The sequence below is a fragment of the Balaenoptera acutorostrata genome, chromosome 1, assembly GCF_949987535.1.
Source record: "Balaenoptera acutorostrata chromosome 1, mBalAcu1.1, whole genome shotgun sequence".
Taxonomy (NCBI): Eukaryota; Metazoa; Chordata; class Mammalia; order Artiodactyla; family Balaenopteridae; genus Balaenoptera; species Balaenoptera acutorostrata.
The window spans coordinates 37,873,119-37,896,784 of NC_080064.1; the positions used below are offsets into that span (position 1 = coordinate 37,873,119).

The 23,666-nt window shown below is 49.3% G+C and overlaps 2 protein-coding genes and 1 long non-coding RNA gene across 3 annotated transcripts; 1 reads left to right on the forward strand and 2 right to left on the reverse strand.

The window, feature by feature from the left end:
• Window positions 1-777: 777 nt before the first annotated feature.
• LOC130707431 (uncharacterized) lies at window positions 778-4,089 on the reverse strand. The gene is made up of 4 exons (XR_009007326.1): window positions 3,198-4,089; window positions 2,454-2,642; window positions 1,750-1,863; window positions 778-1,065 (listed from the first exon to the last, which is right to left on the reverse strand). It is a non-coding gene; the product is annotated as an uncharacterized LOC130707431 (long non-coding RNA).
• A 9,617-nt stretch (window positions 4,090-13,706) lies between these two features.
• Window positions 13,707-15,586, forward strand: HPDL (4-hydroxyphenylpyruvate dioxygenase like). Its single transcript, XM_007198653.3, has one exon. The coding sequence runs from the start codon at window positions 14,134-14,136 to the stop codon at window positions 15,247-15,249; it is 1,116 nt and encodes a 371-aa protein (XP_007198715.3). The 5' UTR covers window positions 13,707-14,133; the 3' UTR covers window positions 15,250-15,586.
• Window positions 15,587-16,062: 476 nt separating this feature from the next.
• On the reverse strand, window positions 16,063-23,611 carry MUTYH (mutY DNA glycosylase). The gene is given in 17 exon segments (XM_057541858.1): window positions 16,063-16,163; window positions 16,165-16,257; window positions 17,350-17,391; window positions 17,569-17,721; window positions 17,807-17,943; window positions 18,048-18,239; window positions 18,415-18,478; window positions 18,563-18,707; window positions 18,790-18,887; window positions 18,973-19,086; window positions 19,164-19,235; window positions 19,317-19,358; window positions 19,491-19,564; window positions 19,679-19,718; window positions 19,810-19,967; window positions 20,506-20,632; window positions 23,258-23,611. Coding segments are annotated over 16 exon segments (1,584 nt in total). The 5' UTR covers window positions 20,627-20,632; window positions 23,258-23,611; the 3' UTR covers window positions 16,063-16,124.
• Window positions 23,612-23,666: the final 55 nt, after the last annotated feature.

Below are 23,666 nucleotides of genomic sequence, written 5' to 3' on the forward strand. Positions count from 1 at the left end.
ATCAGGTTTGCAGTTTGAAAAAACTGTTTCTGAGGACAGTGTAGATAAAAGATTACAGGGAGAGTGTAGGGAGACCATTAGGGTCCATGGCAGTAATCCAGGTAACATGGATTAGGACAATAGCAGTGGAGGTAGGAGTGTAGATGGAGGGACTTCCCTGGTGGTCCAGTGGTTAGGACTCTGTGCTTCCACTGCAGGGGGCACGGGTTCAATCCCCGGTTGGGGATCTAAGATCCTGCATGCCGCATGGCACGGTCAAAAAAATAAAAGAAAAAAAAAAGGAATGGAGAGGGAAATAAATAAATGCTTTTAAGAGCGCTTTAAGAGGGAAAGTGACAGCATTTGGTGATAGATTGGACACAGGGTGAGGCAGAAGTTGAGGTCCCATGTTTCTGGCTGGTACAACTAGCTGGTCAGTACATAGTTCATTCAGACAGGGAACACTGGACAAAGAAAAGGTGTGGGAGAAACTGTGTGTTCAGCCTTAGGTATGCTGAATTTGAGGTAAGACACTCAAGTGGAACTATCCAATAAGCAGTGGGGTATGCAGGTTTGAAGGTCAAAAGGGAGGTATGGCCTGGACATGACTATTTGGGAGTCGTATCCAGGACCAGTCTATCTACTAGGCATGGGTAGGCACATTCGTGCCCCAATACTCTTAGGGCTCCTCAAAAAAAAAAATGCTTTAATCTCCTTTAAATTAGAAAAAAAGTTTATTTTATTTTATTTTTTTAAAGACACTTCTATTTCTGTTTTTTTTTTTTTGGCTGCCTTGGGTCTTCGTTGCTGCGTGTGGGCTTTCTCTAGTTGCAGCAAGCGGGGGCTACTCTTCGTTGCGGTGTGCAGGCTTCTCACTGCGGTGGCTGCTCTTGTTGTGGAGCACAGGCTCTAGGTGGTAGGCTTCAGTAGTTGTGGCTCGCGGGCTCAGTAGTTGTGGCTCGCGGGCTCTAGAGCACAGGCTCAGTAGTTGTGGCGCACGGGCTTAGTTGCTCCACGGCATGTGGGATCTTCCTAGACCAGGGCTTGAACCCGTGTCCCCTGCATAGGCAGGCAGATTGCCAACCACTGCACCACCAGGGAAATCCCAGAAAAAAAGTTTTAATAAAGATGTTTTAATAGATAATATTAATATATTCATCTTTACACCAATGCAGTCATAAAACATAATTAAAAAAGAAATTGTTCTGTAGGAAGGGGCCCACAAAAGTCAAAATGCTGCCCTGGTTATATTAGTAAGGATGCTTTCCACCACAAAATATCAGAAAGCCCACTCTCAATAGCTTCAGCAGTGACAATATTTAATTTCCCTTGTTCAGCATTAGGGTGACCTCCAGGGATGGCAGGGCACTCATGCCTTCAAGGACAAAGACTCCTTCCAGCTCTCCACTCTGCCATCCCTGCTGTTGGCTCCATTCTCAGCTTGGGAGCACACCAGCTGCAGTAGGTCCAGGACATATCCAGACTTGACAACATTCCCAGGAAGAGAGCCACTGGGAATGTCGCTTCCAGTGATTCTCTCCTAGGAGTGAGAAAACCTTTCCCAGAAGCCCCCCAGCAAATGTCCTCTTAGTCTCACTGGGTATAACCCCGTTCCTAAACCAGTTACTGGCAAGAAGGAAGGAATTTATACGATGGGCTCAGACTAATCATCTGGGGTGTGTCAGAGGTTAGGGAGTCAACCATAATGCCTTCTCTAGAAGTCTTCCTCCAGGAGGTGGGACCTGAAGCCAAAAGCAAGGATGAGCTCACCCAGGGAAGAGTGTTCAGAAAGAGAAGCACAGAGGACGTAGGAGCTTCAGCATTTCCATCTACTGAGGGCTAAAGCAGCAAAGGTTGAATCAGTCCCTGCTACAGAGGGACTTCCTGTTTAATGGAAGAGACGCATCATTAAACACAGTTGCAAATGGACTAGAATGTGAGAGCAGACTGGGTTGGAGGCCCAGCTGTGTGTTAATACGTATGTGACTGGGTAGGTTTCTTAAGCTTTCTGCTTCAGTTTCCTTTTTGTATAGTACCCTACACATAGTAGATATCAAATAAACACAGCCATCATTGTTTAATTATCATCCACATTATTATCATATATAGGCGGCAGGAAGCCATTGGAAGGGAATTAACAGGCAGATTTGTGTCTAGGTTAGATGGCTTAGGCAGGTTGTGCTCTGTCCCTGCTCTGGGTTTCCTCTTCACTAGGTCACTGTGAGCAACTCACTGAGTTTCCCTCTGGCTGCCCCCAAGGCTGAACCCCACCAGAAACCTCCAGGCCCCAGTAGCATCTCCATAAAATCTGTGTGTTGGTTTTAGCTGCACTCCTGTGCCTTGGAATCAGGATAAATTACTATCCCTCCTTTTACCCTTGTCTGCTTACATTGTTGCCACTCAAAGAAATTAATCAGGTTTATTAAGCATGACCTCTCTTTTGTAAGCCCTGCTCTGGGTCAGCCTATATGTACCTGTCTGCTGCTCTCCTAGTTCAGCTCCAGTTGGAGAGGCCTCAACCTTTCTCAGTGCTCTGGTGGGGGCACAGACAGGCGGCCGAGTGGCCACATCTTTTGTTATTTGCAGAGACTGATGTACTGGGCTGGATCGGACAAAGACAGGACGCTCTGCTATAGTGAGCACAAGGCCCTTTGTTGCCATGGCTGTGGAAGAAATAGGAACAAAAGGGATAAACGTTGCATCCAAATATGCTAATAATTAACACTTAACACCATGGATATAAAAAGCATTTAATACTAAATTACTATGATCATAATAGCTATTCCTTATTCAGCCCTACTCCATATGGCATCATGACTTGGTAGTTAAGTACATGTGAACTGGAGCCTGACTGCCTGGGTCCAAATCCTGGCTCTGCTACTTACCAGCGTGGGCAAGTTACTCACGCTCTTTGAGTCTCAGTTTTGTATCTATAAAGCACGGACAATGGAAGTACACAACTCATAGGGTTATGTGAGTTCATATTATGCTTATAAAGCACTTAAACATGACCTACCACAAAATAAGCACTCAATAAATATTATATTTTTATATACATTGGTCAGCAAATTTAGACCTCAAAACAAACATATGATGTAGACATTATCATTATTATTATTATCCCTATTTATCAATTGAGGAAATCAAGACTCAGAGAGGTTGAGTAACTTTCCCAAGGTTACCCAGCAAGAAAGTAACAGAATCCAATTCTGACTGACCCTAAAGTCTTGTGCTTTCCACTGCACCAGGTCACTGTCTTCCATGAGCTTCTGGCAAGAGGTCCCACATCAATGCGATGGTACAGTATTGGTGACTTTCACAAGTTCCTCCTCCCTTTCTTCACAGTTGGAACAAACTAGGTATTTTCAAAATGAAGGAAAGAGGAATCCTGTGGACAAGGCAGCTTAATCAAGGTTTCTCTCCTCTCCGCCCCTGCTTTATGCCCAGATCCCCAGCCTTCCCTAGAATGTACAAGGTCCAGTTCTCTAGTGGAAGCTGGAAGGCCAGCTAGGGAAGAGCAGAGACATGGCCCAACTCTGGGTAAGACTTGCTCAAGTACCACCCATCTGATGGCTTGGCTGGCAGAGTAGAGCCACAGGGAAGAACCTGGCCATGGGGTACCAGGTCATACCAGTGCCAGGGGCTGGCAGGTTTGAGGCCAAGATGATCCAGGACAGATCTTGCACCCTAAAAATCTTTGGACATCACCAATAAAATAAAGTAAAACAGAATGGCCCAAAGCACCTTCCTGCCAGAGAACTTAAAATTCTTGAAGGATGCCTGCATTTTGTTTTTTAATGCAAAGGAATCCCAGAGTCTGGCTTATCACACCTCCTGTGGAGCAGATATCTGGCTGCCAGACCAATAAATGTTCATCTGGGCTCTGACCACTGCACAGCCTAGTCAGGCCTCTGACCATTCTTCCACACAACCAAAGTCAGGCCTCTGCTCATGCTTCTACACAAGCAACTCTTGTTTTGTATTCAAAAGCAGTTCAATTCCTAAACAACCATCTGGGCAAAAATAAAACTCAGCCTTACAAATATCTCTGGGAAAGAGGGGCAGTTGGCTATCTCATTAATTGCAACCACTCACTGAGCTTAAACTCTGGGCGAGGCACTGTACTTACCATGACCCTTGTCACATCCCCACCCATCCCCCCACCCCTCACTTATCCCTTGAGTTTATGGCTAGCTCCTGATGGCCCCTCCCCTGTGCCTCTCTCATGTCCAGATGTCCATTTGCAATCAGATAAGACCTGGCTGGGTTCATCCTGGACTCTGGGAAACACAGCCCTGGCTTCTCGATGAATATACAGCCTGGTGTCAGCATGACAGCCTGTGAAGGGGCCTCCCTAGAGTCCCCAGGCTATGCCCACACCTAGTTCAAGACAGCAGAGACTTCTCTGATGTGGACAGGCAAGCTGTCAATGCTATGTGCATCCCCTATCCCCCACTCAGGCCCTGATCACAGACCCTCTTCCTCAACCCTTTCCACCCACACCTGCCTCTTGCCTCCTACTCACACTCCTGGGGCTCTCAAATGGTGACTAGAGAAGGAAGGAAATGGCCAGGCTAAAGATTCAGTGAAAATAGCTGAAGCTTTGTACTTGGACAGATAAGGGTTTGAATTTCACCATATTACTTAACAGCTGCGTGACTTGGGCTGGTTACTTGAGTCTGGTCTCTTGAGTCTCAGTTTTCTAATCTCTGAAAGGAAAACAATCTTCTGTACTCTTAGGGTTTCTGTGAGGATTAGAAAAGATATGTATAAGTATGTTATGCCCAGAGGCACTGAATAAATGGTAGACATTGTCAGACATAAGTTGGTCTCTTTATATTCCTTTAAAGTATATATACTTTCTCTCCCTAAATTCTTACAACCACCAGGCTACAGGGTCAGCCCCACCAGTGGTGTTGCTGCAAGGAGCTTGGCTGGGTTGGAGCCAGCTCTCCTGCTGGGCCTGGACCTTAGTCTAGTGCATTGGTGGGGGTTTCAACCCCTCTGTCCATGGTTCAGTGACCAATCCTCCTGATTTGCCTGGGATTGTCTCAGATTTATGACTAAAATTTCCACATCCTGGGAGCATAGGCAGTTCAGTCTTGGGAAAACTGGTATGATCGGTCACCCTATCAAGCCAGCTGACCCACAGCAGATGGAGAACGTGTCAGACCCAGGAAGTAGCTGGGCTTCCCATAACCTTTCCCAGTTTGCTGGATGGATGGGCCAGGCTGGGCATCAAATCTGCCCTTCCTTCTGGGTTCCCAGCCAAGACCTGGTTAAGTTGAGGCCAAGGGTGACACCCAGAGGTCATGTGAAAAACTGCAGCCTGGTAATCACCCACCTGGCCCTTGAGGCCTTGGCTTGTTCATTAGTAAATATTTATTGAGCTCTCAACACGTGCCAACCCTTGTGTTAGGCACTGGGCATAAGTCTCAGGGTCTTGGAAGGCATCCTCAAACAAGTTAAATTTATGCTGAGACCTACTTATTGAGAAGGTGTTTGCCAGGTCAAGGCAGGAGGGAAAGAGAGAGTATTCCAGGCAGGAACGAACACCAAAGACAAAAACTCTTGTGAGGGAAGGAGCATAAAACATTCAAGAAACTAATTACAGTATGAAGGAGGGGGTTAGTAGTGACAACAGTTGGTGACTAACAATTGTTAGTGGTGACAACAGTTAGGTTGTCAAGGCCTAATCAGCCAGGGGAGATTTATTTGTCTTTACCCTAAGTGCAATCAGAACTTAGTGAAGGGTTTTAAGCAGGACTGTAACATAATCAGATCTGCATTTTTCAAAGCTCACTCTGGCTACAGGGTGGAGACTGGTTTGGAGAGTAGTAAGTCTAAAGCCAGGGAGGCAATTAGAAGGTCATTGCAGTGTGCAGGTGGTACACAGTGAGGACCTGGACTTGGGTAGTGTGGGGAGATGATGAGAGATGTGATGGTTTGAGAGATATTATGGAGATAGAATGGGCAGGGACATGGTGATTGACTGGAGGTGAAGGTTGAGGGACAGTGCAGTTCAAAAATGACTTGCAGGTTTCCGGCTAGGACCACTGGACAGCAGTGGAACAGCTGCTGAGAAGGGAGCACCAGAAGGAGGAGGATGTTGGGCATGTTGAATCTGAGGTGCCTGTGGGACATGCACGTCAAGATGGCAAATAAGCAGGTGGATAAAGATTAGGAAGCAGGAAATAATGTGGGGGTCATCTGCATGCAGATGGTAACTGAAATCCTAAGCAGTACCAACATTCACAAGTGGGCAGAGGAAGACCAGGCAAGTACGGTATTATAAAAGCCAGGGCAAGAGTGTTTCAGAAAGGAGAGAGCAGTCAACCTCTCCTTAGATCCTTTTAAAGTGAAGTGGTGGAGAGAAGCCAAGTTAGAGTGAGTTGTGCTGTAAGTAGGAGGTGAAGAGGTGGAGAAAGCAACTGTAGACAACTCTTTCAATAAATTTGGCTAAACTATCAAAGTTATCAGTGAGAGTGTAATTAGGTACAACTTTTTTGAATGGCAATTAGGCAGAATTTATGAAAATTAAAAATACACACAGCCTTTACCCCAACAATTCTACTTCCAAGAAGTTAGCCTACAAATGTACTTCACCCATACACAAAGACTTACAGAGAGGATGTTTACTGTGGCATTTTATAAATAGCTAAAGTGAAATACAATTTGCATACTCATCAACAGGAGGCTCGTTAAATTAGCTATAAAACAGCCACACAACAGGATATTATATATCTGTTAAAAAGAACATGCTGGGGGGTGGTGGTGGGATGAATTGGGAGGTTGGGATTGACATATATACACTAATGTATAAAATAGATAACTAATAAGAACCTGCTGTATAAAAAAAATAAATTAAATTAAATTAAAAAAAATAACATGCTAGATTTACATGTATTGAAATGAATGCATCAAGACTGGATGCATCAGGACTTCCCTGGTGGCACGGTGGTTGGGAGCCCGCCTGCCAATGCAGGGGACACGGGTTCAAGCCCTGGTCCAGGAAGATCCCACATGCTGTGGAGCAACTAAGCCCGTGCGCCACAACTACTGAGCCTGCACTCTAGAGCCTGCAAGCCACAACTACTGAGCCCATGTGCCACAACTACTGAAGCCTGCACACCTAGAGCCCATGATCTGCAACAAGACAGGAAACCGCATTGAGAGGCCCGTGCACCACAATGAAGTGGTCCCCGCTCGCCGCAGCTAGAGGGGGCCCGCGTGCAGCAACAAAGACCCAATGCAGCCAAAAATAAAAATAAATAAAAAATAAATTAATAAAAAAAAAAAAGACTGGATGCATCAAGGAAAAAGGACAGCCATATATGCTTGTATAAATGCATAGAAAATGCTTAAAAAGGATACACAAGAAACTCTTCACAGTGGTTATTTCTGCAGGGTAGTCAGCGTAAGGAGATTTTACTTTTCATTTTATGTTTTTTCATTTGGATTTTTTAAAATATTTATTTATTTATTTATTTGGCTGCACCAGGTCTTAGTTGCAGCATGCGGGATCTTCATTGCGGCATGTGGGGTTTTTAGTTGAGGCATGGGGGATCTCGTTCCCTGACCAGGGATCGATCCCAGGCCCCCTGCATTGGGAACGTTGAGTCTTAGCCACTGGACCACCAGAGAAGTCCCTATATGTTTGGATATTTATTGCAAGCATGTACAGTGAAATTTTACATAATTTATATGTCTTTAAAAACTAACTTTCGGGGCTTCCCTGGTGGTGCAGTGGTTGAGAATCTGCCTGCAAATGCAGGGGACATGGGTTCGAGCCCTGGTCTGGGAAGATCCCACATGCCGCGGAGCAACTGGGCCCGTGAGCCACAACTACTGAGCCTGCGCGTCTGGAGCCTGTGCTCTGCAACAAGAGAGGCCGCGATAGTGAGAGGCCCGCGCACCGCGATGAAGAGTGGCCCCCGCTCGCCGCAACTAGAGAAAGCCCTCGCACAGAAACGAAGACCCAACACAGCCAAGAATAAATAAATTAATTAATTTAAAAAAAACAACTAATTTTCAATGGGCAGAAGACCTAAATAGACATTTCTCCAAAGAAGACATACAGATGGTCAATAGGCACATGAAAAGACACTCAACATCACTAATTATTATATAAATGCAAATCAAAACGACAATGAGGTACCACCTCACAATGGTCAAAAATCAAATCATCAAAAAGGCTACAAACAATAAATGCTGGAGAGGGTGTGGGGAAAAGGGAACCCTCCTACACTGCTGGTGGGAATGTAAATTGGTGCAGCCTCTATGGAAAACAGTATGGAGGTTCCTTGAAAAACTAAAAATAGAGCTACCGTATGATCCAGCAATCCCACTCCTGGGCATATATCCGGAAAAGATGAAAATGCTAATTCAAAAAGATACATGCAGGGAACTCCCTGGCAGTCCAGTGGTTAAGAAGGCACTTTCACTGCTGTGGGCCTGGTTTCAATCCCTGGCTGGGGAACTAAGATCCCACAAGCTGAGCGGTGCCAGCAGTGGGCAGGGAGCTAAGAGAATAAATGCACTATAATGGTTAAGAGACTAAAAATTAAAAAATAAGCCAGATTTGAAATTCCATCCTCTCCATTTACCAGCTGTCTGCCTTGTGCAAATTATTTAACTCTTCTTTGCCTCAGTCTCTCCATCTACAAAGTGGACATGATTATAGTATTTTTGTTTAATGAGTTAATGTATGTTAAGCATAGAAGTCTTTGTTCTTATTACAAGTAGCCATTATCCATAATTAGATTAAAAGTAGGGGCAATGCCAAGTGTGTGTGTGTGTTCTTAGCAGATAGCAAAGTTCCCCATACATAGTATGAGTAAAACAAATATTTATTAAATAAATGAAATACTAGAAAGAAAAAAGTACTCGGAAAATCATTTTTTGCTCTCAGACACTTTTTTTTACTTTGTATATGTTAGTTCCATGAAATAAAATGTTAAATTTAAAAAAATCGTGGTATATGGGACTTCCCTGGTGGCGCAGTGGATAAGACTCCACGCTCCCAATGCAGGGGCCCGGGTTTGATCCCTGGTCAGGGAACTAGATCCCACATGCATGCTGCAACTAAGGAGCCCTGGAGCCGCAACGAAGGAGCCTGCCTGATGCAACTAAGACCTGGTGCAACCAAATAAATAAATATCTTTTTTAAAAAATGTGGTATATATATAGTGGAATATTAGCCATAAAAAGAATGAAATATTGCCATTTGCAGCAACATGGGTGGACCTAGAGAATATCACACTAAGTGAAGTAAGTTAGAGAAAGACAAATATATATCACTTATATGTGGAATCTAAAATATAACACAAATGAACATGTATATACAAAACAGAAAGAGACTCACAGACATAGAAGACAAACTTATGGTTACCAAAGGGGAAAGGGACGGGGGTCAGTGGGAGAATAAATTAGGAGTGTGGGATTAACAGATACAAACTACTATACATAAAATAAATAAGCAACAAGAATTTACTGTATAGCACAGGGAACTATATTCAATATCTTGTAGTAACCTATGAAGGAAAATAATCTGAAAATATATATATATATATATATATATATATATATATATATATATATATATAACTGAATCACTTTGCTGTATACATGAAACTAGCACAATATTGTAAATCAACTGTACTTTAATTTTTAAAAATTCTTATTTTTATAAGTTTGGCTGTGAAGGGTAGGAGAATTATACAAAAATAGTTGTAGAAGTAAGCAGGATAGAGGGAGGGTTTTTTGGTTTGTTTTGTTTTAAGATGAGAGAGACCTGATGATCTCTCTTAAAAGGGAGAGAATGAAGATATATAAGAGAGAGAGGAAAATCAGTAAAGCAAGCTCACTGATGATGTGAGTGTTGGTGAGACCCAGAGCCCTGGTTAGTCTAACCCAGGTGGCATTCTTACTTCTTACTTCACAGTGACAGGGGAGGAGAGGGTGGTATCAGCAGGTCTTCAGAGCGCCTGTAGAGGCCCTGCCCTATGGAAATGAAAATACATCTCTTCCCCAGGAAGCTCCCAATCTAGGGGTTTAATGAGCTAACCCTTGAACAACGTGGTGGGGGGGTGGGTAGGGTTGGGGGCCAACCCCTGCACGGTTGCAAATCCCTGTAAAATCTGCATATAACTTTACAGTCAGCTCGCCACACCTGCAGTTCTGCATCCTCGGATTCAACGCACCACGAATGATGTACTACTGTAGTATGTATTTACTGAAAAAAACCCTGCATATGAGTGGACCCGCATGTAAGTTCAAACCCGTGTTATTCAAGGGTCAACTGGGACTTCCCTGGCAGTCCAGTGGTTAAGACTCTGCACTCCTACTGCAGGGGATGCGGGTTCGATCCCTGGTCAGAGAACTAATAAACTGCATGCTGCGCAGTGCGGCCAAAAAATTTTTTTTAAAAAAGGGTCAACTGTACTAACAATTGCCAATCAACTACACTTGCTCTCACCTCCACACATTTGTATAAGCCGTGTCCTCCACCTGGAACACTTCACTCCCAACCTCCAACACATAAAGGTACCCCTCACCTTCTCAATTCCTACTCAAACTTCTGGTCTCAGCTTCTCCTGGGAAGCCTTCCCTAGTCCTCCAGACAATGTTAGAAGCAACAGTCTCTTCACTGGCCTCCCCATTCTGCCCTTGCTCCCCTCCATCCTATTATCAACTCAGCAGCCAGCGAGGTTCAATAGAAATGTGGAGTCTGATCCGGTCACCCTTCAGCTTAAACCCTCCAGTGGCTTCCTATCGTGTTCAGAGTAAAAGCCAAAGTTTGCCTTATGGCTACTATTCCCCCTCCTCCCTATCCTATTCCAGCTGCACTGGCCTTTTGCTCCAATACACCAGCCCCATTCCTGCCTCAGGGCCTTTACATTTGTTCCTCTTGCCACCTCACTTCCTTCAGGAATTAACTCAAAAGTCACCTTCTCGCAATTCTGACATATACTACAACATGGATGAAACTTACAGGCATTATGCTAAGTGAAATAGGCCAGTCACACACACACACACACACACACACACACACACACACACAAACACTGCACGATTTCACTTACATGAGGTACCTAGAGTAGTCAAAATCATAACAGAGATAGAAAATAGAACAGTGGTTGCCAGGGGCAGGGTGAGGGGAGAGTGGCGAGCTATCTAAAGGGTACAGTGTCAGCTGTGGAGGAAGGGTTCAGAGTATGGATGAGGTGATGGTTGCACGACATGAATGTACTTAATACCACTGAACTTTACCTTAAAAATGTAACGTGGTGAATATTATGTGTGTTTTACCACACACACACACACACACACACAAAGTCACCTTCTCTGAGGTCTTCCAGGTCACTCATAAAAAGTCAAGGGCTCAAGGAGAAGAACGGAATCACATTGAGGTAGGGCAGGGACAAGGCCAGAAAGGAGGGAGCATCCGTGGTCGCCTCCAGGATGGGGAGGGAGCTCCGGACGGGCGCGGCCAGAAAGGCGGGAGTTTCCGGGAGACGATTTCAGGGGAAGGAAGGAAGGAGGGAACTTGGGAGGGGCGGGGTCAGGTAAGGGAGGGGTGGGGAGGGGAGGGGAGAGCGGAGGAGAAGGGGAGGGGAAGGAGCGGGCGGGCAGGGGTCAGGATTTCTGCAGGGGCAGAGTGTGCCTCGGGTAGCCGCCGGCCTAGCCTGAGAGCTCCGAGAGTTCGATTCCTCCGCCCTCCACAGCCCTTGTCGTTGTAGAAGGCAGATGTATAGGAGAGGCGTCACCACCTAGCCTCTCGGACCCGCGCGCGCCCTCCAGTGGTATCGGCCGGTTCCCTCAGGTCTCAACCTGCGCGCCCACCCTCCTTATCAGTAGCGCCCACCCTCTTTATCAGTAGCTCCAGGAGGAGTGCAACCGCGGCCAGGCTCGGAGGACCCATCTTGGGAAAGTTCCGCAAGGTCCTGATCGCAGGAGGACACGAGTCTGATCCCAGGAGGTCACGGCCAAGACGCCAGCAGGGCTGCAGGAAGTAGAGTCTAGTTCTCTAACCCCAGCTGGTCTCCAGAGCCCAGTCTATGCACTGGGCCAAAGTCAAACACAGTGCCCTTGCAGGGCAGCGTGCCCCAGACAAGGTCACCCTTTTCTTTAAGACAACCCCCACTTAGCTTCTGGAAATCTACCCTCCCCCAGGTCAGAAGTGATTGGTCAGGGGTCCTGTTTCTGTTCCCTCTGTCCATACCTGGAGCCCTTGAGTGGAAATTCCTTCTCCCGGACCAAAGGCCTGGAAGCTGCTCCCTTGGGGCCCCAATCATGACAGCTGGGGCAGAGCATTGCCTTTTCTGTACCAGCCCACTCAGATCCCTATTCCCAGGGCCTCCTCCCCCAGAATCCACCACCAAAGCCAGAGCCCTCCCAGTGCCTTCCCAGTGCTCAGGACTACGGAGGAGTAGCCCTTTGTATGCCCTGACTCCACAGTCAGGCCCAGGTTCACAGGCTAAAACCTGGATCTCTTTTGCCAGGCTGCACCATATACTATTTCATTTAATCACAACAATCCCACGAAGTAGGTACTATTATTATTCCCATTTTTATAGATGACGAAACTAAGACTCAGAAGTTAAGCAATTTGCCCAAAGTTATACATGTGCTAGTAAGTGTTGGAGGTAGATTTTTAAACCCAGGTCTCTCTGGCTTTTGGAGCCCATGTTCTCAAATTCACTGGAGTGCAGAGTAGCACCAAGTGCCTTTCACCACTGCTGACCCGCTTCGGGTACTGCCTTCCTGGCTGTAGGCCTGAAACACCCAGCCAGGTGTTTTTCTAAGCCCTGTCCCCTCATCACATCCTTCTCCCTCCTGCCAATGAAACTCAACAGTAAGTCATCACACCAGGCTGCCTGACAAAGGAATCTCTTTTGCATTGTCTCAGACCACAGGCATCCATCCCAACTGTCTCCCCAACCTTATGCTCCATTGCTCCTCTGAGGGTTTGGCTCACATTCCTCACTGAGCTTTTGCTTATGCCATTTGCCCTTCTTGGAATGCCCTTCCAAACCCTTCAAGAGCTACCAGGTGAAGTTCCAGAAGACTCCTAATTTCCTCAATCCAGTGATCTCACACAGTTCTCAGTGGCAAGGCCAGAAATGCCCCCAGAAAGCTCCTCTGGCCTAATACCCAATCAGGGAGCTGGAAAGAGCAAAGAGGACTTATTCTAGTCCTAATAGAGTCAGGAGGGTGAGAAAGGATGCCCGTGCAGCTGTTCCTTTCAGATCCTGAGCCACTGTTTTTTTCTCCAAATCTTGTTTGGGACAAGGGGGTAAAAAATGTTAAGGGAGAAGTGGGGTTGAAAAGGAGCAGCTGAGAGATTTCCCAAAAGAGAGATGCATTTAGGAGCTATATAAATGGTCTATCTTCCTATAACATAAATTTCTCTGGACCATTTTGGGGAAAGAGTGAAAAGCTGTAATTTAAAGCATTTTATTCTATTTTAAGTTTTAAAGGAACATTAGGAAATTAAAAGCAAAATTCTCCAAAAATTTTAAGCTAAAACATGAAATTGCTAAGAAAGTCCGTGCTTGTAGAGGGAAAATTCGGACTGTTCCCCCAACTAGGGCTGATTCCCTTTGCTCTGAGGTTGGGGCATGAGTGGGAACCCAGTGCCTGGCACCTAGTGAAGGCAGCTATTGTGATCTCCAGGGTCCGGGGTTGGGAGGCTCAGTGCCCAAAGGTGTGTGGCCCAGCCAGAGACCGTGGGAAGGTCAGTGCCCAAGAGTGAGGCCCAGCCAGAGGCCATGGGAAGGGTCACTCCTGTGTCCCCGGTGTACTCTCGGCGACACAGGCTGAGCGAGAGGGTGGAGAGTGGCAGTCACTGGCTCCGCCCCCTCTCTCTCGCCCCACCCCTGCACTGGCTCCGCGTGGTTCTCTAGAGCCGCAGCTCAGACTCGGCGGTCTCCAGGCAGCTCCAGTTTGGCGTGGTTCGGCAGAGGGAACCGCAAGCCCCCAAGTGGTCCCGTCTGTGGCTTCTCCCCGAAAAAGATCGAGGAACGCGGTCTGCCGGCAAAATTGGACTCCACCGGCTTCCGACGACAAGCCAGGGACTGAGAGTCTCCGAGTCCCGAACGACAAGTGATTGTCCCCAGGGGAAGGACAGGCGGGGTCGCCATCCAGACCGCCATGGCCGCGCCCGCCCGCCATCTTTGCCATATCGCTTTCCACGTGCCCGCGGGGCTGCCCCTCGCCCAGGATCTGCAGCGCCTCTTCGGCTTCCAGCCCCTGGCGGTGCGGGAAGCAGACGGCTGGCGGCAGCTGGCTCTGCGGAGCGGGGACGCGGTCTTTTTGGTGAACGAGGGCGCGGGGTCCGGAGAGCCGCTGTACGGCCTGGACCCGCATCATGCGGTGCCCAGTGCCACGAACCTGTGCTTCGATGTGGCCGACGCGGGCGCCGCCGCCCGGGCGCTGGCGGCACTCGGCTGCAGCGTGCCGGTGCCCCCTGTCAGCATTCGGGATGAGCAGGGCGCCGCCACCTACGCCGTGGTCAGCTCGCCGGCCGGCAACCTCAGCCTGACGCTGCTGGAGCGCACTGGCTTCTGCGGGCCCTTCCTGCCCGGGTTTAGGCCTGTGCCCTCCGCACCTGGCCCGGGCTGGGTCAGCCACGTGGACCACCTGACCTTGGCCTGCACCCCCAGCAGCTCCCCAAAACTGATGCGCTGGTTCCACGACTGTCTAGGCTTTCACCACCTGCCACTGAGCCCAGGTGAGGATCCGGAGCTGGGCCTGGAGGTGGCAGCAGAGTCCGGGCGTGGGGGGCTGAGGCTCACCGCCCTGCAGGCCCCTACGGGTAGTGCTGTCCCTACCCTCGTGCTGGCTGAGTCCCTGCTGGGGGTCACCAGCCCACAGGACCAGGTGGAGCAGTTCCTGGCCCGGAACGGGGGACCTGGACTGCAGCACGTGGGGCTATACACACCAAATATCATGGAAGCCACTGAGGGGGTGGCAGGGGCCGGGGGTCAGCTCCTGACTCCTCCTGAGGCCTACTACCAGCAGCCAGGCAAGGAGAAGCAGATCGTGGCTGCAGGGCATGAGCCTAGCCTGCTGGCCCGACAGGGGGTCTTGCTAGATGGTGACAGAGGCAAGTTTCTGCTTCAGGTCTTCACCAAGTCCCTCTTTGCAGAGGACACTTTCTTCCTGGAGCTGATTCAGAGGCAGGGGGCCACTGGATTTGGCCAGGGCAACATTCGGGCCCTGTGGCAGTCTGTGCAGGAGCAAGCTGCCAGGGTCCAAGAAGCCTGAGAAGGGCTGAAGCTGGGTGTAGCTGCCGGTCCTGGAGCACTGGGGAGTCCAGCACAGGGCCTGCTGGAACTCAGAGACACACCCAGAGGCCTGGCGTGAAAGGTTTTGTCCTTAGGGACCAGGTGTGGCCTCCATCTCATCGTGCCAGAAGTTGACTCTCACAGGGGTCCAAAGAGATGGGATTTTTTTTTAAACTGTGAAACGTTTCTCATATTGTCTATATCTAACATATATGCAAAGTGTAAAGAATAAAGGAATTACACAATTAGGAAATAGAACATAACCAATATTTCTGAACCCTCCTTGTGTCCTTCTCTGACCCCATTTCTCTCCACCACACCCCCAATATTATGATTAAAAACCCTCTGCTTTTCTGTATTGTTTCACTGCATATGTAATGTATCCCTAAATAAATGATTTATTATTTGAGGTAGGAGTCTAAGACAAAACAAATCCTCCTGTGATTCCCCTCTCCCTAGGGACCAGCCACTGCAGGTGGGAGGGGCTGAGTCAGGGCTGAGCTCAACCACCTGCTCTAGGGTGATAACACAACTCCAATCAGAGCTGACCAGAGACATGGACTGAGAGCGCTGGATGTCAGCCACTGGCAGGGGCTCCCTGCAGCTGCCTTCTTCTCTTCTGGGGCTGGAGGAGGACACATCACTCAGAACAGAACACTCCCCTCCTCCATCTGCCCAGGGCTGGCTAGGAGCTCAGCAGTGGAAGTCAGGACCAAGCAGGACTTTACCACTTTCTGGGTCCCTCAGAGGTGAGGAGGGAGGGGGCTAAGGAGAAGGTGGAAAGTCTCCAGAATGACTACAAAAACCAGCACTTTATTAAACACGATTCTCAGGGGGTGGGGGCTTCCAGAGGCATCACTGTGTTGCACTGTTGAGGCTGGGTGCATCAGCAGGGGATGTGGGGCCGAAAGAAACTATCCAGGACTTGCTGGCCTGCGCTGGGCTTTTTCCGTCTGGACAGGGTGGACACCTGGGATCTTTTGGAACCCTGTGCAGAAGCCGAAGGAAGGAGGTACTGAGGGGGCAACAGAATCTTCTCCTTCCACCCCTCCCCCCACACCACTGATCTAGCTCAGATTCTAGCCTTAATATTGTAAAGCTTCCATCCTGTTACCAGTATCTAACTCTTCGATCAACTCTCTAAAAGGCAGCCTGAGGACTTCCCTGGTGGCGCAGTGGTTAAGAATCCGCCTGCCAAAGCCGGGGACATGGGTTCGAGCCCTGGTCCGGGAAGATCCCACATGCCACGGAGCAACTAAGCCCGTGCGCCACAACTACTGAGCCTGCGCTCTAAAGCCCGCGAGCCACAACTACTGAAGCCCGCACACCTAGAGCCCTACAGCCCGTGCTCCGAAACAAGAGAAGCCACCGCGATGAGAAGCCCGTGCGCGCACCACAACGGAGAGTAGTCCCCGCGCGCTGCAACTAGAGAAAGCCCGCACGCAGCAATGAAGACCCAACGCAGCCAAAAATAATTAAAAACAAAACAAAACAAAAAAAAACGCAGCCTGAGGCAGTCTTCCTAAGACGCAAAGATGACTCCTCTCTCCACCTAAAATGCTTCAGTGGCCTGGTGTTCACGTCCCTGACTGGCCTGGGCAGGCCCTGCTCATCGCTCCAACTAAACCAAATGCTCACAGCTCCTTGAGTGCTGCAGACTGTACTGTACCCCACCTTTGTTCACACTACTCTTGGGCCTGGAAAGAACATCTTTACAGCTGATTCCCCTTCCAAACCTGGAGAAAATAATTCATTTCTAGGACCCAGGTTACCAGCCACTCCTTCCAATCAGCCATTCCTGATTCTTGCCTCCCAGATAAAAATGATAACTCCCCACTTCATATCCCACAAAATCTTGTACAAACATTTCACACACCTGTGACACTACTTTCTCCATCATTTGCTCTTGTCCCCTCTCTACCCTGGACCCAGATTGTAAAGTCTGGTCAAGAACTATTTCTCTCGCCCCAGTGAAGTCTGTCGTGGAGACTGTTCACCCAAACGTGTGTCATTTACCTCACTGAAAACCTGTGGATTTGGTCCTGGAGAGAGATGGCTGGGTGAGGGCCAAGACACTCACCTTGCAGGTCCCTGGCTGTTGGCCCTCGTACACGCGGAACACCTAGACAAGAAGAGAGGAGGAAAGTGCAGGGCTGGCATCTGACCCCAAAGAGCCCTCAACTTCATACCCCCAGCACCTTTGTTTAAAATATGCTTTTTTGTTTGCTTACATAGTAACCGGTTCACTTAGAACATGTAGGAAACACAAAAAGTACAATGAAGACAACAAAGGTAGTGCCTTTTTCATGGCGGTGGAGACAGCAGCAGTGTGAAACTCCTCCCGGGTCAGCCAGTGAGCTCCAGGTGGTACGATGGTCACCGGGGTCTGTTCTTCCAGGGCCAGACCGTATACTTGATATGTCAGCTTGATGTGAGAGAAGGTGTGGACCACCTGGGGGGAGCGCCAAGAGGCTGAAACAGACCTGTGGATGTGGCCACAGAAGCCATCATTCCTGGCCCCTCCCCTGCTCACTCACCTGTCCCAGGTGCCGAAGGCGGGTGGCCGGGAGGGGCCCAACCCAACTCTGCAGTTCCCGCAGCAGGGCCTTGCGCTGGTGCTGCCCTGAGGGCTCTGCGGTCACAGATGGGAACTCCCACAGTCCTGCCAGCAGACCTGAGAGGGAGGGCAGCCAGGTATCGGTTAGGCCTCAGCTACTGATGCCTCTATTTCGTCCTTGTTGCTCATGCCACCTCCCTGCACTCCCAGGATCAAGGTACCTGAGTTGGGCCTCTGCACCAGCAGAATTCGGGCACCCCCAAGGGCCCTGGGCTGCTCCAGAACACAGGTGGCAGAGCACTCCTCTCTGGGGGGCCTGCGACTGACCTTTCTGGGAAAGTTGGCCACTCCCAGGGTCTGGTCCCAGGGCTCTGTGGGAGGCCCACACAGCTGGCACTGTCCAGTGTTGGGAGCTGGGAACAGAGATCCAAGAGCCCCACTCAGGCCAGGTGGGCTTAGGTGCCAAGCCCAGAGAGCAGGCCTTGGCCCAGCTGTGTAGAATCTTACTCAGACTGTAGAATGAAATGGAATGAGGCGGCCACAGGCAGCTCCTCGACAGTGCAGGGAAGGGCTAGGGCTGGCACTCACCACACTCCTCCACGTCACGACTGCCTGGCAGGCTCCGTGAGGCTGAGAGCTGCTCCCGCTCCACCTGAGAGGCACAGACAGGGCAGGATGTCACGGGGCAGGGGTCACTCCCTAGGACCCCTGACTGCCCCTTCCCCAGATGGCTCACCCTCTGGCGTGCCCGGCACAGGCTCTGCACAGGGCACTGGCTGCAGAGCGGGCGCTGTGGGGTGCACACTGTGGCCCCCAGCTCCATGGCTGCTTGATTAAAGTCCCCTGGCCGGGCTGGCTCCACCAGCTGCTGGGCTAGGCTCCTACAGGAAGGGAACGTTGCTGTGAGCCAAAGATCCTTTGGAGACAACTCTCCCAATCTCCCCCATTACTCCAATATCCTACCAGAGCTGCTGGGAAACAAGGGTGCTGCTGGGATCAGCACCAATGGCTCGGACACGGCATAGCACCCGTACTACGTTCCCATCCACCACACCGGTTGCCTGGCACAGAGGAGTCCAGGAGTCAGCCTGGTCTGGGAGGAAGGAAGGTGGGCACGCACAATATGGGGGTGGGCTATGGGCTCACCTGGCCAAAGGCAATGGAAGCAATGGCTCCGGCTGTGTACCGCCCCACACCAGGCAGGAGCCGCTGCAGGGTCTCTGCTGTACGTGGCATGTGGCCCCCTAGCTCCTCTACCACCTGATTGGGATGGGAAGGCTCAAGGTTATAAGATACCTGAGGCCCTGGGGCTCCCACGCCCCCTGCCACCCTCTTACCTTCCGGGCTCCTTCCTGTAGCCGCCGGCCTCGAGAGTAATAGCCCAGGCCAGCCCAGAGCTGGTTTACCTCCTGTGGGTGGGGTCAGAGGTCAGAGGGATCAGAGGTCGGTCCTCAGTAGTCCCCATTCCCCCACCCTAGGGTGGCTCTCACCTCCAGGGAAGCACTGGCCAGGTCCTGCAGCGTTGGCCACTTCTACAGCCCGAAGGCAGGCAAAAAGAGATGAGATCAAAGGTGAAGGAGGTGGAGGAAGCCTTCTTTATTCCCACCCCAAAGGAGTCATCTGGGGTCTGGACCATGACCCTCCCCTTCGTTCCCTGAAGTCACCTGCATCCATCGGGTATAATAGTTGATCACCGTGGCAACCTGGGTCTGCTGCAGCATGACCTCTGAGACCCACACTGGGGAAGAGGGGTTGGTATGAGGACACTGCTAACCAGCCCTGCTCCTAGCCCACAGACCCAGACCTGAGAGCGTCCAGGCAAAGCAGCCCTGCTCTCAGGAGATGTACTCACCAGCGTATGCCCGCCTGTCCAGGTCCACCTCACCCTCCACCTGCCAATGAAATCCCAGATGGGCAGTTAGTGCGGAGGGGGCTGGGCACCAGCCTCCCCCACTCCACCGTCCCCGTCCCTCACCCACCTACCCGCTTTCTCCAGGGTAGGTCCCGCTTCTCTCGGTCATACCAGCTCAGCAGGCTCTTCCGGAAGACTGTGACCTCAGCTGTGTCTCTGAATAGATGGTACCGGGAGACAGGGGCCTGCAATCTCACCTCCTCCTGCTGCCTGGCCAGGCCTGCTGGAGCCTCAGAAAACTCAGGGATCGTCCTTGCACAGGCTGTGCACCAGCAATCTGGGGCACTGTGGCCTGGTTTCAGTCTGTTCCACTTAAAGCTTCCCCCACCCCCAAGCCCTTGCTTGAGCTTGGGACCTGGAGTCTCTAGCCCTGGGTAGCCTTAGCCAAGTTTCTGGCCTTCATTTTCCCAGGGTGATACCCCTGGTTCCTTTGTCTCTGGGTCATAATGAAAATCCAAGTTTCAGCCAAGCACAATATATACCTGTGCAGGGCCTTCCCATTTACAAAACACTGACAGGCTGATAAACTCATTTGATCCCATGAGAGCCAAGTGAGGAAGGAAATGCACAGACTACTACGCCATGTCACTGGTAAGAAAGCAGCTATTCAGAGCAATTATCCCAAAGCCACAGAGCAAAGTCAGAATTAGAACCTTAATTAGTTCCTTAATGCCTTGATACATACCATGCTCCCTTCCCAGCCTGAATCTGTCCCCTTTCATGGCCAATTAAACCAGCCCCTGAGTCTCTAAGACCAAGCTCCTCACCGTCAGGTGCAGAGGGCTTGGCCTGGCTGCTGCTGAGGGCACGTTTCTCCCTTCCCTCCTGGCTGGATGCCTGCTTCCTGCAACGACTTCGACTTCCCACAGCTGCTCGTGGCTTCCTCATGATTGACTAGAATGGAAAGGCCCAGCCGAAGTAGTCAGTCGCCATGAGGCTGAATCTTAGGGCCCCGCAGAGGGTAAAGCTACCTCCCTCCCCGCACCATTCATATAAAGTATCTAGCGCTTCTCCAAGCACTCCCCAGATGCTCATGGGTTCGTTCTTGGCTGGCTGTGGCACTGAGGTATGACCAGTAGGGCTGAGGTTCTGCAAGTGGCCTCAGAGGGACCAGCATTAGTATAGTCTTGGAGACATAAACAAAATAAGAGGCCAGGGCTGGGCTGAGTCAAGGACAAAAGCCTCCTATGTGGGAGCACCTGTGTATCCCTGGGAGTACAGGTGTAGGTAGGAGGTTTATCTGCTTAGAGATGTAGCACATTTACACTGAAACAGCCTTTAGTAATCATCTAGTCCAAACCCTCATTCTATGGAAAGGAGAAACCTCTGTGATAATGATTTATAACATAAAATGCAAAGGGGGAAAAAAAAAAAGGAGAAACCAAGGATCAGAGAGGGGAAAGATTTGCCTGAGAGAAGATGGCAAACTGGGGGGGGGGTGGCGGGGCGGGCACGGAGATGAGCTATTTTTATTCCTAATCTTCTCCTGATTTAGTAGATCATAGCCGCCTATCTATTAGTAATGAGAAAACACATCTGGTTGATCTTCACTCTTCCCTTACTGTTCTGGCTGCCTTTAATCTAATATCTAAAAGTAGCTAACAGTTAATGAGTGTTATATGTCAGACCCCATGCTAAGTGCTTTACCAGATTTCTCAATCTCCTGACAACTCCGTGAGGTATGTTCTAGGATTACCTCCATTTCAGTTATAAGGAAACAGGCTTGTGATTAAGCAACTTTTCGATTCAAACTCCGAAGGTGTGCCTGCAGAGTTTGCACCTGGCTATACTGCAGTCCCTGCTGAGCCTCTGGTTCAAACTCTCTCCTCAAACTTTTTAATTCACACCTCATTTTCATCAAAAGAGATTGCTTCCTCCTTCAGAGAAAAGAACGAATGTACAAACGTACCTCCATCTGCACTTTCCTTCTCGTTTATCCCATTACATGGAGGAATGTTCCCTCCTCCTCCTCCAATCCCTTCCACAAGACCCACCCCCTCCACTTCCTAGTCAAACTTCCTTAACCAAACTCGCTGACTTCCATCATTCATTCTACAATCCGTTCTCTGAAGACTAAAGCAATCTTTTAAGACATGATCATGTCACTTTTTTACTTAAAACCTTCAACAGCTTCCCATTAACTCATTAAACAAATATTTATGGAGCAGTTTTAGGTACTTGGAATACTTCAGCAAATAAAACATCAAAGGTTCCTGGAGCTTATACTATTATTTTTTTTTAATTTTATTATTTGAAGTCTATAGATGGTTTATTTTATTTTTTGGCCACACTGTGTGGCATGCAGGATCTTAGTTCCCCAACCGGGGATTGAACCCGTGTCCCCTGCATTGGGAGCATGGAATCTTAACCACTGGACCACCAGGCAAGTCCCAGAGCTTATGCTCTAATGGGAAATAAATAATGCATACAATCAGTAAATTATATAGGATGTTAGGTGATAAGTACTAGCATAAAGAGGAAAAGTAGAGCAGTGAAGGGGATGAGTGGGTAGGGGTTTGGGAGTGTTGCAATTTTAAAGAAGGTGCTCAAGGTGGGCCTTTTGACCAATGACTTAAAGCAGTTGAAGGAGTTAGCCATGTGAATGGATACCTGTGGGAAAGGCATCCTAAGAAGCTAGTGCAAAGGCCCTAAGGAGGCTGCCTGGTGTTTGTAGAACAATGAGGAAGCCAGCATGGTTAGAATGGAATGAGGAAGGGGGGAGGAGTTGATGAGGTCAGAGAGGTAAAGAAAGTGGAGAGCCTAGGACTACAAAGTACTATGTAGGCCACTGGGGAGGGCTTTGGCTGTCACAACCATTGCTCTTAGAAGCCAATCCTCTTAATATAAGCTTTGTAGGCTCCAACAAGCCCCATCCCCCTCGCTCACTACGCAACAGCCATGTTGTCCTGAAATAGTTGGTTCAAATTCCCCAAGTGTCTGTCCTCCTTGAGGCCTCACCCAATCCATTTCCTCTGCTTGGAGAGCTCTTCTATGTTTTACCTAACAGTTACTCATTTTTCAGGTCTTGACTTAAATGTCCAAATCAGATCCCCCCCAGTCTTACCCTCTTGTGTACTTCTCCATTGTTGCTCTTATACCAATTTTAATTTCATATTTATTTGTGATTCTTTGATCAGTGTCTGCTTCCCCCACTTAACTGTAAAACTCCATGAAGGCAAGGACTGGGTATCTTTTGTTGGCTGTTGTGTCCCCAGAGCCGAGCACGGTGCCAGGCAAATTGTATATAATACTTGCTAAACTAATTTGGGATGGGGGATAGTAAAAGGAGGTTCCCCTTTTTCCAGAATGGGAAAAATCCAAACAATTCAGAATAATGAAAAGACTCAAGAGAAAGGTTGAAGATGAACTGGAAACAGCAAGTAAAGAGATAAAGGGCTGAATCCTTGGTGGGAAGCAGAGCCCTTGGGAAAGGGCTAGTCTACGGTAGGGACAACTCTCAAGGTAGCAGGAATCATGTCCAAAACCCCTTAAGGTCAACTATATCTCCTAATTACTTACAATCTGTCCCTGCCGGAGGCTTAATTCAAATCCTTATTATCACGCGCACGGATTGTTTCACAAGTGTTCCAGCTAGCCGGTCGCTCTCACCCTCCGCAGCCTCATCTCCTGTCTCCGTCCCGGCTTCTTTCACTTCCTGGAACGCCGTGAGCTCTCCACCCTCCCTGGCAGCTTGCCCCTTCCCAAATATCCTTCTTTCCCCTACAGTCCCCGGTCTTTGTATAACTCCTACGCGTGCTTTAAGCTTAGCTCAGGCAGCGCCACATCCTCTGGGGATCCCCACCCCGGGGCCGAATCGATGAAGACAAGGTAACGCGAAGGCCCACGGTCCCACTACGTGCTACGCAAAGAAAAAATTACCTCCCGCGCGATCTCCAGCGCCCAGCTCCCTGACGAACTCCAGGGGGCG